General features: G+C 42.6%; 1 protein-coding gene across 2 annotated transcripts in view; it reads right to left on the bottom strand.

Annotated features, from left to right (window-relative positions):
• The window catches only part of LOC110973353 (reversion-inducing cysteine-rich protein with Kazal motifs-like), a 56254-nt gene that overhangs the window by 3049 nt on the left and 35988 nt on the right, over window positions 1–17217 (bottom strand). Inside the window, exons 5-23 of one of the 2 annotated variants that reach the window (XM_022224091.2) lie at window positions 12694–12779; window positions 9605–9652; window positions 9373–9406; window positions 8901–9098; window positions 8325–8489; window positions 8065–8177; window positions 7515–7617; window positions 6855–6915; window positions 6353–6565; window positions 5850–5986; window positions 5013–5384; window positions 4218–4425; window positions 3910–4005; window positions 3012–3076; window positions 2413–2540; window positions 1938–2073; window positions 1352–1453; window positions 550–668; window positions 95–184 (exon numbers count right to left, since the gene is read on the bottom strand). In XM_022224091.2, the coding sequence (XP_022079783.2) occupies window positions 95–184; window positions 550–668; window positions 1352–1453; window positions 1938–2073; window positions 2413–2540; window positions 3012–3076; window positions 3910–4005; window positions 4218–4425; window positions 5013–5384; window positions 5850–5986; window positions 6353–6565; window positions 6855–6915; window positions 7515–7617; window positions 8065–8177; window positions 8325–8489; window positions 8901–9098; window positions 9373–9406; window positions 9605–9652; window positions 12694–12779 (2474 nt within the window). The remainder of the gene's footprint in view (window positions 1–94; window positions 185–549; window positions 669–1351; window positions 1454–1937; window positions 2074–2412; window positions 2541–3011; window positions 3077–3909; window positions 4006–4217; window positions 4426–5012; window positions 5385–5849; window positions 5987–6352; window positions 6566–6854; window positions 6916–7514; window positions 7618–8064; window positions 8178–8324; window positions 8490–8900; window positions 9099–9372; window positions 9407–9604; window positions 9653–12693; window positions 12780–17217) is intronic. The other variant, XM_022224092.2, reaches the window with a different exon arrangement.

Below are 17217 nucleotides of genomic sequence, written 5' to 3' on the forward strand. Positions count from 1 at the left end.
CTGAGGTGTAACATCTTGTTTAGTTTCATGGTTAAATTTCATCAGTTATCCCTGTAACAGCATTCAGTTTGTAGATAATACTTTTGTCCTTTACCTGTGTTTTACTGGGTGTAGGAATGGTAGACATCACAGAGATGACGATATCACCTTCCACACTGAGATAGCCATACAGATCACACTCGGCCTACACAAAATTAGTAACAGTCGGAGAAGTCAAGCAGTTTTCACAACGGATTTGTTTTTTCCCACAAGTGTATGTTCTCCTGAGCCACTTAATTAACACCTTTTAGTAATGACAATGTGAAGGGTTGTTATTTAAGTGAGGGAATATTAAGCATAATTTGTATCGTGCACTGCTGGGACACTTGCCTCTTCCACCAACAAGTGCAAAATGCTTACATTGTACACAGTAAATAATTCAAATCGGGGCCTTCAATGAAATATGGAAACAGGTGTACACATCTCCAATGTCCAGACGTTTTCTGTGTATAGGATATGGCAGGTAATCGAGAACATGCTGACTGGCTCTTTCTAATCTGTTCTGCTTACCACTGCAACAATTGTCCGCAGTCCCTTTAGGACTTCAGCAACTGATACTGCCTTGTTCCCGAAGGCAGCCGCTGCCCTGTCTGCCTCTCCCTTGCTGTACAACACCCTTGTGTAGGCCGCTGTGAAGCAAAACGTAACAGGACATATTCGTGGTGTTGGAAAACTCAATCTTTCCAACTTACATTTTCTGGTAAAATGATAAAAGTCACCCATGTCTGCGCCTGACATTTTCTACTATTATACACTCAGAAATACATTCTTTGCAAATTCAAGTTTTATTTTAGGGAAGGGGTGAGCCTGTAAGGAATTAACCTTGCACTTTCAAAAACTGGCCCCAATTCGCTTTCTCCAAATCCTTCCTAAATGCATTTTGAGCAGAAAATAATTTGGGTCATTTTTAGACTTTGTCACGTAAAATACCAAGCAAATTTAAATTTTGTCATTTTCGCTCAAAATTGAATAAAACTGGAAGGAGTTACCCTTGCTATTTAATTCAAATTTGGCAAAAAATTTTGCATTTCTCTAAACCCTTCCATCGTGCATTTTGAGTAAAAGAAGAATATTTGGAGGCATTTTCAGACCTTAAGTTTTTCTTTGTTGGACTGGGTAGCAGTTTTATGTGTAACCTGGAGCAAATCTAAATATTTTCGGATCTGAATTGCAAGGGGTTAGCCTTGAAATTTAATTCAAATTTTGGCCAAAATTTCCCTTTTCTCCAGATCTTTTCCAAATGCATTTTGAGCAGCAAAAGAGTAACTTGGGGTAATTTTAAACCAGAAATGAAGCACAATTTTTTTCTTACCACACACAGGACAGCAGGCACCAGGAGGTGTCGCCCCTATACAGTGTGGTACAGATGGATCTGGACACTTGACTGAAGAACACTGTTGGGCTGTCGTATTCTCTGTAAAACAAAATGATTGTGAAATGTGTGCAATGGTCAGGATATTTGCATTCGGTGAGAGATGAAAAGTGTGACGTCACTTCAATTTAAACCACGCCCACTGCACCTGCACTGCACATAGGGTTACATGCATTGATCGCCGTTTATATGAAACCGGGAGTTAACATGCAACTTCTGCGATCGTCCAATGAGAGCCTGCAAATCGTGGCGCGTCCGCCTTTGTGACGAAGCCACTTACGAACCGGATTCCACTTGGCTTTGCTTCGTGGATTAGCAAGTTTCATCTGTCACCTCATGCAATTATTCTTACCATCGCACCCATAATCATTCTTTATTGTACACTGTGAACATTGGCATAATTTTAAAAGCAAAATCAAATATGATTGAAGTGCACTATGCTTCTGTAATTTTTTTTCGACCAAGAAAACCACCTTTATATTCATAAAAATCAGGTGAATGACATAACATTGGAAAATAATTCTACCTGTTCGCTTTCCAACAGCCCGACAAGGTCCAAAGTAGTCAATAATGGTCCTATCACTCCATGCTGCACATTCACTGTGATAAGTCTCCCCATTCTGACCACAAACTTGGCGTTGGTTGACAGCGTTGCACCTTGCCTGAAAGGAAAAAAAAGAGTAACAGTTATCAAAGACCATTCAGACTGTTCCTTTCAAGTTTCCAACGGGAATTTCTTCCCGAAAGCCGACTCCAAGAATTCCAGCCTTGCTTGGCCACGAAGGCCACCTGCCAAACCGCAGATTCTTGGTTTGTGGCCCTGTGGCCCGAAGGGGTTAAAAGGTACCATATTCAGTTTTGGTATTCCACGTGAAAGTTAATGTAGACTATGATCACCAGTTCAACTGAATTCCAACATGCAGAAGAAACTAATTTACCTGTCCATAGTAACTTCAGTGTCAGACACCTGCTGAAGGCCACGTTTTAAATTCAGCACTTACCTGGCAGGGACCCAGGTAGTCTAGTGTCTTGCCTCGTCTGTGTAGAGTACATAAGTTAAAGTGCTCCTTGCCATCCGTGTCACACACTGTGGCCCTAGGCTCCCTGCTACAGTGACGACTTGCACCAACTGTAAAGGTATGAAGAACAAAACCTTTTGATAACCCAAGCATTTGTGTTTTGCACTTTGATCGGCTGATTTCCTTATCATATACTTTTATTATCTATTTTTTTAGCTTTTGTAATGGTTTTTATATCTATCAGGAATCTCTGATAGCCCTGTCTGATACACAAATCAAACTTCTGCCGCTCATGTCAGACGGCTACATTCTGGCCACATTAACAAGAAGTTTGAGTCAAGAGCCTAAATCAATATGTAGATGAAGTTGGAGACCTGAGATGAAGGCCCAAGCTGGGTTAAGTTCAGGGGCATAACTGGGGTATATTTTGCACTGGGCCACTCAGTGGGCTTGGTAATAGTGAAAACACTAAGTTGGACTATCTCCAGATGCTTTCCCTCTCTGATTTCCTGGGGGAGGACACATGCCCCCCCTCCCTTAGTTACAACACTGGGTAGGCTTTACTCCAAGTAACCACTTACTACACTCATACTGTGGACAGTCGGCATAGTTGATGCTGAGACACACCTGCCGTCTGACCACACACCTGCAAAAACAACGCAGAAGATCAATCAGCATTACTTGAAACACAGAGCAAGGCACTATGCTTGAAGTCAAGTCATATGGTGACAGCACTTTGGTGGCAAGCATTTTGATACGTACATCTAAAACTAAATCCAGATGGAAATTAAAGAAACTGGGAGAGCCAAGTCCTTTCACAAACGTGGTTTTTTTCATGTGGCGGTTTTTTTACAAAACAGTTTTGTAATTCTCTTACTGCATCTTTTGCCTTTCCTCTCATGCTAGTTAACACCTCACCGCAAATATTTGCAAACTCTCTACTGAAATTTATTTCCCATAAATAATGCCCATTATGAATGACAGTTTCCCTGGTTTACAGAAAAGATTTAGGAAAGGTCATGTCCAAAATACTTAGCTGTGGTTTGAAATTACACTTGACCGTATGGGAAGTGTCTGCAGCCACTACCAACAGTAACTTTAAGCCATGGCCAAGTAAAACGATTCACAAGACCAGAGTCATGTATAGAGAGCGCTGCGACATAAGGGTCACCTTGGTGAAAACAAAGTTGCAGGTGTATGGGCCAGTGCACATGGACAGTTGGTATACAATAGACGGACGCTCGACTGTAGACATGATGAACAGACACTGTTTCCATTCCAAACTCTGAGGCTGCATCCAAATCTCTTGTCTAGAGCTAGGTCTAGGTCTTTGCTCCATTTGAAATGTGTGGAGTCACGTAGACAACAGACCTAGCCGTAGCTCTGGAAGCCCTTTTCGGACACGGCCTGAAGCTGGCACTACTCTCTCTTTTTAAAGCTCTTGCTGTTACAAATGAATAGCGCCCTCTGTTTGCTTACCTTTCATCAGCCTGGCATGGGTTGTCTGCACAGGGGTTGTCAAACGAGTCACAAGTCCCAAACTCTGACTGATTGTCCTCTAGGTCAGCTGCACACCTGCCATTTAAACAAAGGTTGATATGAAATTGTGAAATTTAATTTCAAAGCTTGATTGACTTTCTAAGCTAAACAACAAAGCCAGAATTACCGATTCTAAACACGCTCTCCTTTAAGGACCCATCATCTTGTTCCATATATTACTATTTGCCAAGTGACACACTCAACCCTTGAGTTGACACACCCATTTTACACTAACACCCATCACTCACTTAGCGGTACAGGCACTCGGGTATGTGCGTCCGTTGGCCCCGCACACCGGCACGTACTGGTCAGTGCATTTACAAGGCAGTGTGGAGTAATGTTGACTGGCATCAGGATGGGCATCCAGGTTAATGGGGCACTGTCTTCTGGAACAGGTCTCGACACCATTGAAGCACACGCAGTGATTGCAGCTGATCTTGTAGTGGCTTCCATGCTCTGAGAGAAAATACGGTTTTCTAAGTAACGTGGTCAATTCAATCCAATGTCCAATCACAAGTCAATGCTTGGGTGCATTCAAGCTACTCCTGTTAACACCAGTATTCTCCTGAGTGCTGGAACAGCTAGAGTACAGCCAGCTTAAGGCTGAGTATTACTCCTGCACCCAAGTGTAATGCACACGCATCATACTCGTGTTAACAGGGGTAACCGCACAAATGCACCCCTCAAGTCAGTACTCTATCCAATGTCCAATCACAAATGTGAATTCAATACTCTATCCAATGTCCAATCACTGGTCAATGCTTAAGTCAATACTCTATCCAGTGGCAAGTCACAAGTCAATTTTCCAAGTCAAACTGCCAAAAGAACGCCTTTGAATAGCCTGTAACTTGTCTAGACAGCATGTGATGAACCTTGTGTGAATTTCTGAAGCTCTCCGGTATACACCACAGTTTCTTTATAACGCTTGTATTGAGTTTCGACATGGTTTCCAGCTTGTGGATAGGCTGATTCATATCAAAATTAACGGAACGAAAAATGCAGAGGTAGGCCTATCTAACAAATTAAAAATTTAGACAGCTTACCTCTCCTTTGGCCATTGTGGGTACAGGGTTCCATGGTCTCACACTGCAACGGCTGGCAGTGCTCCAAAATTCCGTTCACACTGCAAGTGCAGGCCTTGTAGCAGGCCAGGTTATCAGCCGATTCCGGCAGTCGGACGTGACTCCCGCGGGTCACTAGGAACGTGGAGGCATCCCCCAGCCGGCAGCCGGGGGTGCACTTTGCCTGCGTGCATGTCTCGCCATAACCGCACAGCCCACGATTGATGGAACAGACTCCACTGAAACCCGTGGTCTCGTTGTTGCAGGGATCGCTATGGCACGGTACCGTCATCTCGTCATTCTTGTTCTCTCGTGCACCTGCATCTGTAGGTTGAAACAATGGTGTCATTTCTCCTGCATGATATGTGTTGGAAGACAAAAGGACAAGGCAAACGTTCACCTGTTCTTATTCCTTGTACTACAGAGCTACTGAGCATGATAAACTATACCAAACTACCCCGACAATGAACATTATGGAAGATGTGTATTTTGACAGTACTTGGTCCACATTCAAAGGGGTCCTCAGGGGAAAAAAGAGCCAAGGGTAATCTGTAGCAGCAATGAGAATATCACAACAGATAGCAATGGTTGATACAATATAATGCATGCTACTGGTGCACAATTTGAACCTGCTTCAAGCTCATACGGGCCCATCGCTGAGGGGAGGGGTCAGTTGGCCCCGCTGTAAGCAAAAGCCATAAGCATCAAATCATCAGCTGCTCTCATGATCGCCCCCCTCCCCAAAGCTGGTACCATGGCCCCCAATGACTGAAGCCAGTGACAGAACTAAGCTGACAGGAAATGAATGTCAATACTTACCAAGGTATTCAGTGAGTGGAATGCAAGGTGCGTGCCTGTCAGCTGGAGACAGGATGTTGCATAAGCCCAGTGCCGTCAGACCCTTGGTGAGACGAGAGTGATCAATACATCGACTCAAGATGTGGATGCAATCCGCCCTGACAAAAAAACCAACAACTTCAAATTACAGTCAGTCTTGGAATCAAAGCAACTTAAAATTGAATCAGACGTATGGCAAAAATGTGAGAGGCATTTAGTATTAGAAGGGAGTCAGACACACAAAATATTTCAATCTGAAATTTTTCAATATGGCTCTCAGAATGATTCAGTTCTCTTCATAATTATATTTAAATCCAATCTTTTCAGCAGTTGAAACAAATGAGATTGTGTGGGACTTCAGTTTGGGGGTTTTTGAGGCAGTAGCTGTTGTTTTCCCCATTCACGTGCCAACTGATAAGCCATAGCCATAGGAAACGATGTCTGCTTCAGACGCAGCCAAATAAGTCACTGGTGTCCAGACTTACTTGCATATCATGTTGACATGCGATTCTGGGTGGCAAGGCTTGACCTGCAAGGTGCACGCTATGGCCTTCCACATCTCCGACTCGCACTCGGCAATGTCCAAGACAGGGATGTTCATGAAGGGCATGTGAATGGAACCCTCACTCCACAGCTGCATGTCATTGGCTGCGCCACCGTCTGAGCGGGCTGAGCAACTACGGAACAGGTCCGTGGGTCTGGAGAAGATGTAACAAGATTCTTATTAATGTGATGGACAACAATTAATTAGGGGAATTGAACAAGTGTCACCAATCATGCTGTTTAGGGAACAGGAAATAAAATTGTCTTTAACCCTAACACTCCTCAATCCTTCACCTGTTGGAGGACTGAGGAGTGTTAGGGTTAACATTACTGAAAAGATGGACGTCAAAAATTATATTTAACAAAGTCACATAAAATCAGCAAAGAGATACATTCGAAATGCTTTTCTTCATGAAAGATTGAGATATCTGACTGTTTGCTTACCTGTTGTTGAAGTTGGTACAGTACGTCAGCCCACTGCATCCTGGCTGGCACGGCTCTTGAACTGAGCATGATAGAAAAGCAAACTTGCTACTTTAAACTTGAAAACAGAACTTCCAGCTTCCCACAGAACAGTGTTGTATTTGAGTCCATCACAAGTCCTTTCACAAGTCCCTTCACAAGGCCAGCCGTAAGTAACAGGGTGAACATTGACAAAGTAATGCTTTTGTCGCAGCTCATTGGAATAGCTTGTGAATTGGCCCAAGACTGAACGACTTGTAATGGACTTCCAGGGACTTATGATGGACTTGAATAAAACACTGCCAAAGAAGCATCAGTCATACCTAAACAGTGGCTGAGTGTAAATACTATACAGACAACTCAAAACTCCAGGTCTATCACAAATGTTTCACTTAAAATTCAACCTTTCCTCAAATTCTTGTGAAATGCGAAACAGTAACGAAGTATACAATAGAAAGGACTCTACAGTAGAATTAACAGTGAGCTATGCACTCCATCCACAAACTGCTGCACACCCAACAATTTGCCTCAGTCTTCGACCGCATGAAGTTAGCACATAACATGAAAGAGGAAGAAGATGGACGGCTGTATTATTGCAAACAAGGGTGCTGGATAAAAATTGCAATAGGTGATACTACTGACCATCTGCAAGACATGTGAGTAGAGAGACCTCCATGGGTTGATACTGGCAGTGCTCGTCAAAGTTGTTCCAGCTCTGCTTGGTTGACCAGGATGTACTGTACAGCTGGAAAATTTATCAATCAATCAGCGGTCAAAGTGTGATTGGGAATCGATCGGTCATCACAGATCAGTTCCATTTATAGGATAATTATCTCTGATTCCTTTTTAAATTTTATAGGTTTCACATTCCATACTTCCATAAATTCATACTTAAGACAAGCAAGAGAACTTCAATGTCTAGTCAAAGACACGTCTGCTATCCCCCCCCGAGCTGAAGTGCACCCCCAATCGGCGAAAGAAAGGTGGTTACAAGCGGGTTCTTGCACGCGTTCTGCGTGTACGCAAAGACCATACATTCCGGAGTAAATTAGTCACGCGTACTCAGCGTGCTCCGCATCAAACACACATATACTCGCGCACCACTCACGAGCACACCCCCTTTTGTTCTGCCTGGAGCGGATACCTTATCAATGCGTCGCTCAATCAAATAATGGAAGAATTGATGTCTTACCTTGACACATATCTCTCTACACTTTGCACTGACAGCCCTCTGGCAGCATTGAAGCTTGGCTCCATCCATGGCACTGGGATTAGGTAGGGGGCTGTCTTGCGCAATTTGGGACCCTATAAAATACACAGTCACTTGTTACATTACATGTGAACCCTGTTCAAACTAATGTCCATTTCCACTATTCGGTGACCAGGTCCCTGCCTTGTCACTTTCAAATCGAGTCACTACACCCCCTCCAAAAACAGAAATCAGAAAGTTACCTGAATTGAGGAAAAAGCAATTCCAAATGCCTTCGTGTGGCTGGATGGGCCCACACGCTTCTAGCAACGAATCCACGATGTCACGCTCTGAAGTTAGGTTGATGTGGGCACGCCGACATATCTCCTTACAAGCAGAACTATGAGACCGCTCACAGCAATGGAGACCTGAAGGAAGTAGACGTTAGAGTTCTTGGTGATGTGGTACAGGCATGTTGGCAAACATGCTAAAATGCACCAATGACAATCGGACATCAAGAAAGCCTGTTCACCTCAGCTTCTTATTGACAGGTTCTAAACTTTATGCTCACAAGTCTACATGATCTCCTTATGATCATCTCTGGTTCTAGACTTGGCACTTGGAACAGCCACATATTATAGTGTAGAAATAAATTTACACCAAAGGTGCTGGTGCAAAGTTAGCACTTTACGTGTTTAAGGTGACAACATGCACTTTTTGAAAAATTTTCACTAATTTAATAGAGTAATTTGATTTAAAACCAAAGATCAAAATTTTCCTTGTATGATTTGAGACTTGACACCAGAACATTTCAAATTACAAACTGAAATCCTTCTTACTGTCCCGAGGATCTCTGGCTGGAATGGCCACCAAAGTATAGTTCTCCACACACTGGATGACTGTTTGACCGTTTGACCGGCAATTTATGGAGACGTCCAGTGACATCTCCTCAGTGGGTGTGCTTGCATCAAATATGGCCTCGCATTTCTGACGACACTGAGAAGCTACTGGGGCATGTCTGCAGCAATCTTCCTTCTCTGTAAGGGGGAATTTAAAACAAGGGGTAAAAATCAGTGGAAAACATCGGCTGGTCTCTTACGTCTCTTCTTTTTGCTCCAAATCCTCTCTAAGTCAAACCTCAATGAGCCAGTGTGGTGTTCCAACAGTGCATGCCTAATGAAGCGCATCAGAGGTCATTGGGAAGAGCAATCCACAGTTGAGGTTTGTGCTTAATGTTCTTGAAAGACCTGGCTCATTTAAACTTTTGTAACACTAATGAATATGTTGGATGAAACAAGAAGCTAGACTTACTTTCAAATCTGTCCAGGCACTGGAACAATGAAGGCTGTATCAAAAAAAAAAGAAAGAAATACCTCTGATCAACAGTTCAAAAGCACATGAAACAAGCGCAATTTTTCTGAGTCATTGTTTACGGTTTCCAAGATTTGGTCACTTCAATTAAAGGTAACTTTGCAAGGCGATATTTCACACAAAAGTAAAACATTTCAACATGTGTAGAAAGTGGCATGGATGGACTTCCTACCTCTTCGTGTCTCAGGCAGGCTGAAGATGTTTCCGAGAAGGAACTTGCCTGCAGCAACGACAGAAATAAACCGTGAAAAGGAAATGATTTCATGCCAGCACATCACGTTGGAGTTGTGTACGAGTGGTACTTGACCGATTTGACTAACAGCAAATCCAGGAGCACTTTCTTTCTATCTTTCCTTTACTAGACCCCACTCTTTGACAATTTTGGTTATGATAAATGGAAGGACTAATGCCAGCTCTGTTGTTAAAGTTCAGATTTTATTCCATCCAACTGCTTTTATTCAGTGCTGATTATGTTCTCCAGCAGGTGCCTGGAGGGTGAAGGATATTATTACAATTCGCCACCAGGTACATTTTGAGGTAAAAAGAAAATTTTGAAAATTAGAAGGAACCTTTCGCAGATGTCTTCCCTCAAGCAGTGTCTCTGTTGAAAACCCAGAAGAAGCTGATTCCGATGTTTTTCAAACTTTCCTCTGTTCCCCTTTCACACCATCCATCCCAGTCCTTACATCAAGATCCCCAACCTCCCCCTTCCCCTTTCCCTAATATCCTCCATCCAGGAGGTTGACAAATTGTTCATTATAGTCTTCCCTGCCCCTCCTCTGGATGTTTAACCCTCTGACATTTCGTGAGCTGCACCAGCCTCTAAGAGAAGCCGACAACCAAACTGCCTTTTCTCCACCACCACCATCCCCCCAACCCAGAGCGCGAAACGTGATCTGCGGTTGTCTCTGCAGCCTGCCCAGGACATCCCCCTGCCACCTGCGGTGAGCAGGACAGATCTATAAACACAACAGCTGACTCTGGGCTTGACTTTGGTGGTGGATTTCAGAGAGGGAATGGAGAGTTTGTTGGTTTTGGTCTGGCTCCCGTGGAGAACTATTTCTGATCTGATGGAGGGTATGAACTTCAGACTAGTGTCAGGACATTTATGCAACCACACTTATGCTGCCACTTTGAAAATCTCACACTTTTTTTCTGTCAATGCATTCGGGAGTCCCAAAACAGATCTTGAAAATTTTCATTTTGACCCAATCTTCATTTTTTGGCAGGAAACTGGAAAGATCAGACGTGTATTTTATAAAAATTTATTTCAGACTGTATAATCCACCAGCTTGAAAAAAGGTGCAGGAAAAATTACCAATTTTCCCAATTTTAAGCTTTAATCTGTTTCAACAGTAAGTAGAAATTAAATATGATGGCCCTTTTGCTGGATGGTGTGGATGACATTGAGAGAATATTGCGGGCAAATTCGATAAATTCATCTCTTGTGTGAAGAACCGCTGGTTAAGAAAGAGGAAGGTATGTTTTGAAGTCTGTCTTCCATACATCTTGAGCAGAAAACCAATAATTCAAAGAGCCTCACTATCCATGTATTGTGATAAAGTTACAGTCTTTTGGTCAGAATATTTACTCAATATCAACAGTCTTGTAATTATTTATCACATCCAAGACCACAATCAAGCAGTCGCGGCACATAAATCTTTTGGGCTGCAATAAACAATATTTCTTTTTTGTACTGAACAGGATGAAATTTTTGATTTTCTCTGGGGAAACAAAAGGGGAGAGAATAAACACTCATCTGGATAGGTTCGCTACAAAGCTTTCTCCAGGCTCAGTTTTCCTGAGAAACATTGAGTCATCAAATAACCGTTCCATTATTGGACCATAAATCAGTGAGTAATTGCCACCAAGTAGCCTCGCACAGCACAAATCACAGCAGCGGGTAAAGACCCAACGAGCGCCAAATTTTTCTGAGGAAGTTGAAGGATGATAGTAAATCACTTCACGTCCACAGAATTGAAAACCAGCATTTTCAGACCATACATGTATATTTCATTTGATGGGAAGGCAGTTACTGAAGCAACTGGAGCAGGTTGTGCTGTTCCCTTAAGTTCAATATACGCACATTCAAGGAAGAAATCCAATTCCAATTGGAATCACCCGGAATTGACAAAACAACTGCACGGCATCTCCCACAACATTTGTTTTAAAACTTCATGAGTGTGGGACGTTTCATTAAAAAAATTCTCATTTCATTGTGCTGTTGGGTCAGAAATTTGATTGGGGGGACTGACAACAAATTGTTTCTTTATTGAGGGGAAGCCACATACAGTGACAAGATCCAACAATGGCTAATATCCTGAAAAGTGACTTTATATATCAAAAACACTAGCATAGTTTGAACGAATTGGGATGGCAAAGTGGCTTCCACAAGACAATTTCCTGAACCATGAAACTGTTGGCAAAAAGAAATTTACCCACAATCTCCCGCACGAGGATTCTTCTTGAAAGGTGAGGAAATGCTGGGCTTGATTGTGAACAAAAATCCTGCCTCCCTTTGGCAAAATACTTGAGGATTTTGAGGCCCAACCCAGGTGCCTCTCCTCTGCACCCCTAGTGCTACAAATCCAGACACTAAGAGGTATCAGTCACACCAGGGTGTCACCCCTCTGTCACACCCCTAGCCTTTGCGCATAGACCCCCCTTGAGTGCCGATCTGTCAAACTCCATCACTTGGCCCCCTGGGGTTATCTCCACAATGTCACTCAAATTCTAGGTGTGTTTTCTGTTGGCTGGATTTTTACCTGAACTAAATTAATGGTCCTGTTACCAAAATTGAATAGAAATTTATGTGTATGAAGGGTCCTCTTATCATTATTTCCAATTTAAAAAATTTGTGAAGCTTTAGTTCTGAAACCTAGTGGACAGCCCTAGATAATAAAGGGTCATTCTTACCTATTGCTGCCATCAATTTGGTAAATATTTCTTACCTGGAGTATGGTAGCATGCAGTTATTATTAAGTGTTCATATTCGCCTCCTTTCTATCCTGGTCACTGGATAATCACAGTGACAGTATTCCCTCATTCATTTTGGTCACTTGCTAGTTTGGTTGAAGCCACCTGCAATTTGTGAGGACTTCCCAAATGAAAAGTCACTTGTTCACCTGCCAACATTCCCTATTAATGTCAACTGCTCACTGCAGCCACTTGTCCAATGAGTCCAACTTGTCCAAGTGAAGGCATAATGATTCTGTGTTTACCTAGTACAATGGAAATACAGTAGTGATGTACTATACTCACTTGCATACAGGCAGCATGGCACTGACCAGCTCGAGCGTTGATGCAACACTGCCGCCCTGGCCAGCCTGTGTCCTCTTGCCAAATATCTGCACATATAAACAGAACAGGAAGAACTATCATGAACAGAAAATGGACAGGTTTTGGCAATTTCATAGCAATCTGAAGCATGTTCAGTATTTGGACAAGATGAACTGGGACTAGTCCTTGCTTTAGGAAAAATGGTTGAGTAGACACCCAACGCAAGGCCACACGTGTCCGCTAGCTCTACAAAAAAAAAGTTAATTTGACTGTCTCATTAATTTAAGATTCAGACAACTGCTCAATGCTGATCAGAAAATTTAGACTTCCTTGCAGCAAAACTGACATACAATTGTTAAAAACTTGCTATTCCTGGGCTCTCCGTGCCGCTCTAGGAAAACCTGCTCAGCCTTGGGCGACTCCTCGAGACAGCACAACATAATCACCTGTTTGCCAACGAATGTGCGGCCCCAGGATCTGTATTAATTGCACACATTTGATAGTCTGCCACATCACCGTGTGCTTGGCTCTTGTCATGGGACAATGTGGTCCTGTGTACAAGCGGGGCACACTCGCGGCACGGCGTGCCAATCGTACAGCCCGGATGCGTTAGTGACTCACCATCATGATATGAAATACATACAGACATATGGGCCTAGATATGATTCACATTATTCTTATCTTGTGCACTAGACATGTTCATATTTGTATCCATCTGGAAGGAATGAAGGAGAACTTGTAGATGTCTCCAAGACAGAAGGAAATCCGACGTTACTCTGGATAAATCTACAGAATCTGTCGAGGAATGCATGTGATAACCCTGCCTTTTTAGCTAAAACTGGGCTTACCTTTACAGACATAAAAATAAAATCTAACATTTAAAACATGTATCTTTCAAAAAAAAAAACTAGCAGAAGTCGAATTTACCTTGCTGGATTCAAACCATACATATCAGAAGGCCCAGGTGAAGGGACAAAAGAATACCAGGCAAGGTGGATCAAGTTGGTATCCTACACAAATCCAGATTACACTCAGCAATTGAAACTGTCTGTATCTGACAATATGTGACACTGTCGAGGTTCTGTGTTTGGAGTATTGAGAGGATGCAGAAAGTAATTGGACAAACTCTATGTAAGAGGAGATTTCTTTCAATGGCAATTGAGTTCCAGCTCTTTGCCGGAATTGCGGGGCTCCAAAGGGAAAAGAAAACATGCACCCTGGGATGGGAACATGCATGCACCAGTAAAGGAATGACATGAAAAACACATGAGTACCTCCTCTGAGGAAGGATGTTTGTTCACAAAGGCAAGTGTGAGCTTTCTCTGTATTTACAAGTGAAAACAACTGTTCTTGACCAGCATGATTTCATGTCTCTTTAGAGAATCCACAGGACAAGTTTGTGATGCAAGGGACAATACAAAAACACTCTTTCCCAACTGTAATCATCTTTTGTTCAAAATTAGTATTTAACAAACCACGCACGGTAAATGAACAAATTTTTCAAGTAGGGCGCTGAGCCCAAAATAAGGCAATGGCCGCGGACACCACGTGCAATGGCGTGCCAGTGTTCTCAGACACCAAATTAAGTGGATTTATCAGGTATTATCTGCAATACAAACTGACAAAGCAGCCATTAGTCGTGGGTTTTGTATCCGGCCCCTGCTGGTGTTCACTCGCTCTCAACCAATTAAATGCAGACCCACACACGATGCTGCATCGGGGCCTGATTCCTTAATTTCCGTCCAATAAAAACCGATGTTTCTGCAATTAGTTACAGGGCAATCAGATAAGATTAGTGTTAATGGGAAGCGGCTGGCGGGTAACAGGCAGTAGCCTGGCTTGCCGGCCAGCGTGACGGGGTGATTACATCTTGCTTTGCGACGTACAAGGCAATTAGCAGCCGCCCCATTGAGCGAGGTATATCGCCTAAAACAGCCAGTAAATACTAGCTTTCAATTAAGGCTATCTCTTCAAGATCTTGCCGACGACTTGGAATGTCAGTACCTTTGACTGTCTGTGAATTACTAGGAAAGCACTTTGCAGAAATCATTGTGGAAAATTCTTAGATATTAAATATTGAACTGAAATACAAATTTTGGTGAAGGGTGGCTGACAAACCGGTATTGATCTTTAAATAATGTTCATGATCTTGGTTTTTTTCTGATCAAAAGAACGACAGAAACTGACACTGCAAACAAATCATTCACACAAGGAAACAATGCAACACAAACCGTCTCAATGAATTCAACATTTTTACATGGATGAACACATTATTATCAGAGAAAATTTCTAAAAACCCAGCGAAGTACTCAAAATCAATATAAAAACCCAAGGTACCAGAATTTCACACTTCACACCTTGATGTTTATACTTGTCATAAACAAAGGGATATACCAGGGGATGATCACAACCACATGTAAAGCAGTCTTTGGGACAAGCAAGCCCCAGGGACTAACAGGCTGCAAGTCCCTACCCTGGCACCAAACTAAACAATGGTGGTGGGGGAACCTTTTAAGATTCCAGCTCATGCCAGTGAACTTGTCAGGGTTGCCCTTGTGCAAGGGGAAGACAAGTCCTTCTGACTCTGACACCTCTCAGAGCTGTCATGGTCCTCTGGCGTAAGGTCGGGAAGGTTTTTGGGGTAGTGTAAACACTCCTGCAGGACAAGGGGTGTGCAAATATTGAAAATGGATGGTTTAGGGGGATTATTTATTTTAGCAGAGGTTACCAGGGTGACATCCAATTGATTGTAATGGAATTGGAGGTAAACAGAGTGACATCTCAAACAGATTGATTAAATTTTACAATGTGGAGATTTTGAAAAAGGCCAATATCTTGTTTACAGTGGTTCTGAACTATGTAATGCAGCTTTCTCTGACTGCAAGTTGCAGATTTCAACTTTTTGTCCAACTGTTGGCATTTTTGAAACAGTTGGTTTCAGCTTCTGGCTGGCTTTCATTTCACTGTTTCTGACAAGCAGGCAAAGCCACAGATGAAGTTGAAGCCAAATGTCTCAAAAACATCTTTGGATACTGTTTTGATGATGGGGTGGCCCAATGTCTTAATATGTATACTCCGATCTCACAGTGCTGAAGTCACAAGTAAAGCTTAAGTTAGCTCCACAGCCAGTGCACATGCATTTGCACTGCAATTTCTAGACAAGGCAATCTATCAGAAACTTTATATCTATTCCTAGTTGGCCTAGTGTACAGATTGCCTCTGACATATCTCTCGCTCACCTCAATCAATGTGAACCACAAAAACAGAATTTTGGCATCCATTCCAATCATCCAAGCACCAACCTGTCAACTGGCTAGAATCCTGAAAGAAATCCAACCCCCAGTAACTCAAAACCACCACTCATCATTCACAGTATGCTGTGTCTGTCATGTCCCATCCCCCACAAACATATCTATTGCAAATGAGCCGTGACACGGGGACCCTTCTTTCAAGGATTTCCCCTACACAGGGTGATGATATCCTCCAGTGTGCTGTCAAATTTATCCTCTCGCAGTCTAGTTCCTGTAACAGCAAAGCTCCTTTGCTTTCAGGATCAAAAATTGAAGATGAAGAAGGATCCCCTCCGTTTATATTTATATGACTGACCAACATTCAGTCCAGGTATAAACTACAGACAGCAGACCAGTTTTAAAAAGTCAGTTCAGCTATTTTCTGTCTACATCAACTGTAAAACAGCCTTTGTTTTTGTTTTCCACAGCTAAAAAGGTTCGGATGAATAAAGATGTAAAAAACAGCATTTTTAAAATGGGGTTTGAACTTTAAACTCCTTTAAATAATTTTTGCATTTTTGCACTTTAAATTTCCATGGTACATAATTGTACAGCATCTTGCTCCCCACAAAGAGGCTTACAGATGAAAAATCTTCTCGACAAAAATTTGACTTGTAGAGCTTCTCCCTTGGGAGATTAAACATGTAGGCACAGGTTGGCAAACAAACATGGAGCTCTCTTGGCATTTTCCACCAACAGCAGGCAACACTGCAAGACAACAGCCCCAAGTCCCTTTGAAGCTCCCACTGGTACAATTGAAGAAAATCTAATCATTTTGACGAGAGCCAAGCTGTGGATAGAGCACAGACAGTTGAAACTGGGCAAACAAGGAACAACAACCAGAGTTTGGGACCTGGCAGGTCACATGCTGACAAATCACCCAATCACATTTGGGGCAATTTTCACAGCAGGGGATCACATCAGAGCTGCCCTTTCCAATTCCTACTGATGAGACAAGTGATAACTTTTCCAAGTATTGAAAAAAATCTCGATGAAAGGCAAGCAGGTTACTGCTGAGGCAGTTTGTCAGTAAACTTTTTTCACAGAGAACTTCTGGGACCAGTTTTGATGAGTTGCTGTATGGTCACATTTATATTTACTTGGCTATAACTAGATATAGCACGCACATTATCTGGAAATGCAGTGGCTTCCATAGGAACATACATGTACCAGGATGTTATTTCTAGCCTAAGCCATTCAATTTGGACACAGTCTA

This window comes from Acanthaster planci, linkage group LG17 (assembly GCF_054643075.1).
Source record: "Acanthaster planci isolate LZ-2023a linkage group LG17, COTS_SCS, whole genome shotgun sequence".
Classification (NCBI taxonomy): domain Eukaryota; kingdom Metazoa; phylum Echinodermata; class Asteroidea; order Valvatida; family Acanthasteridae; genus Acanthaster; species Acanthaster planci.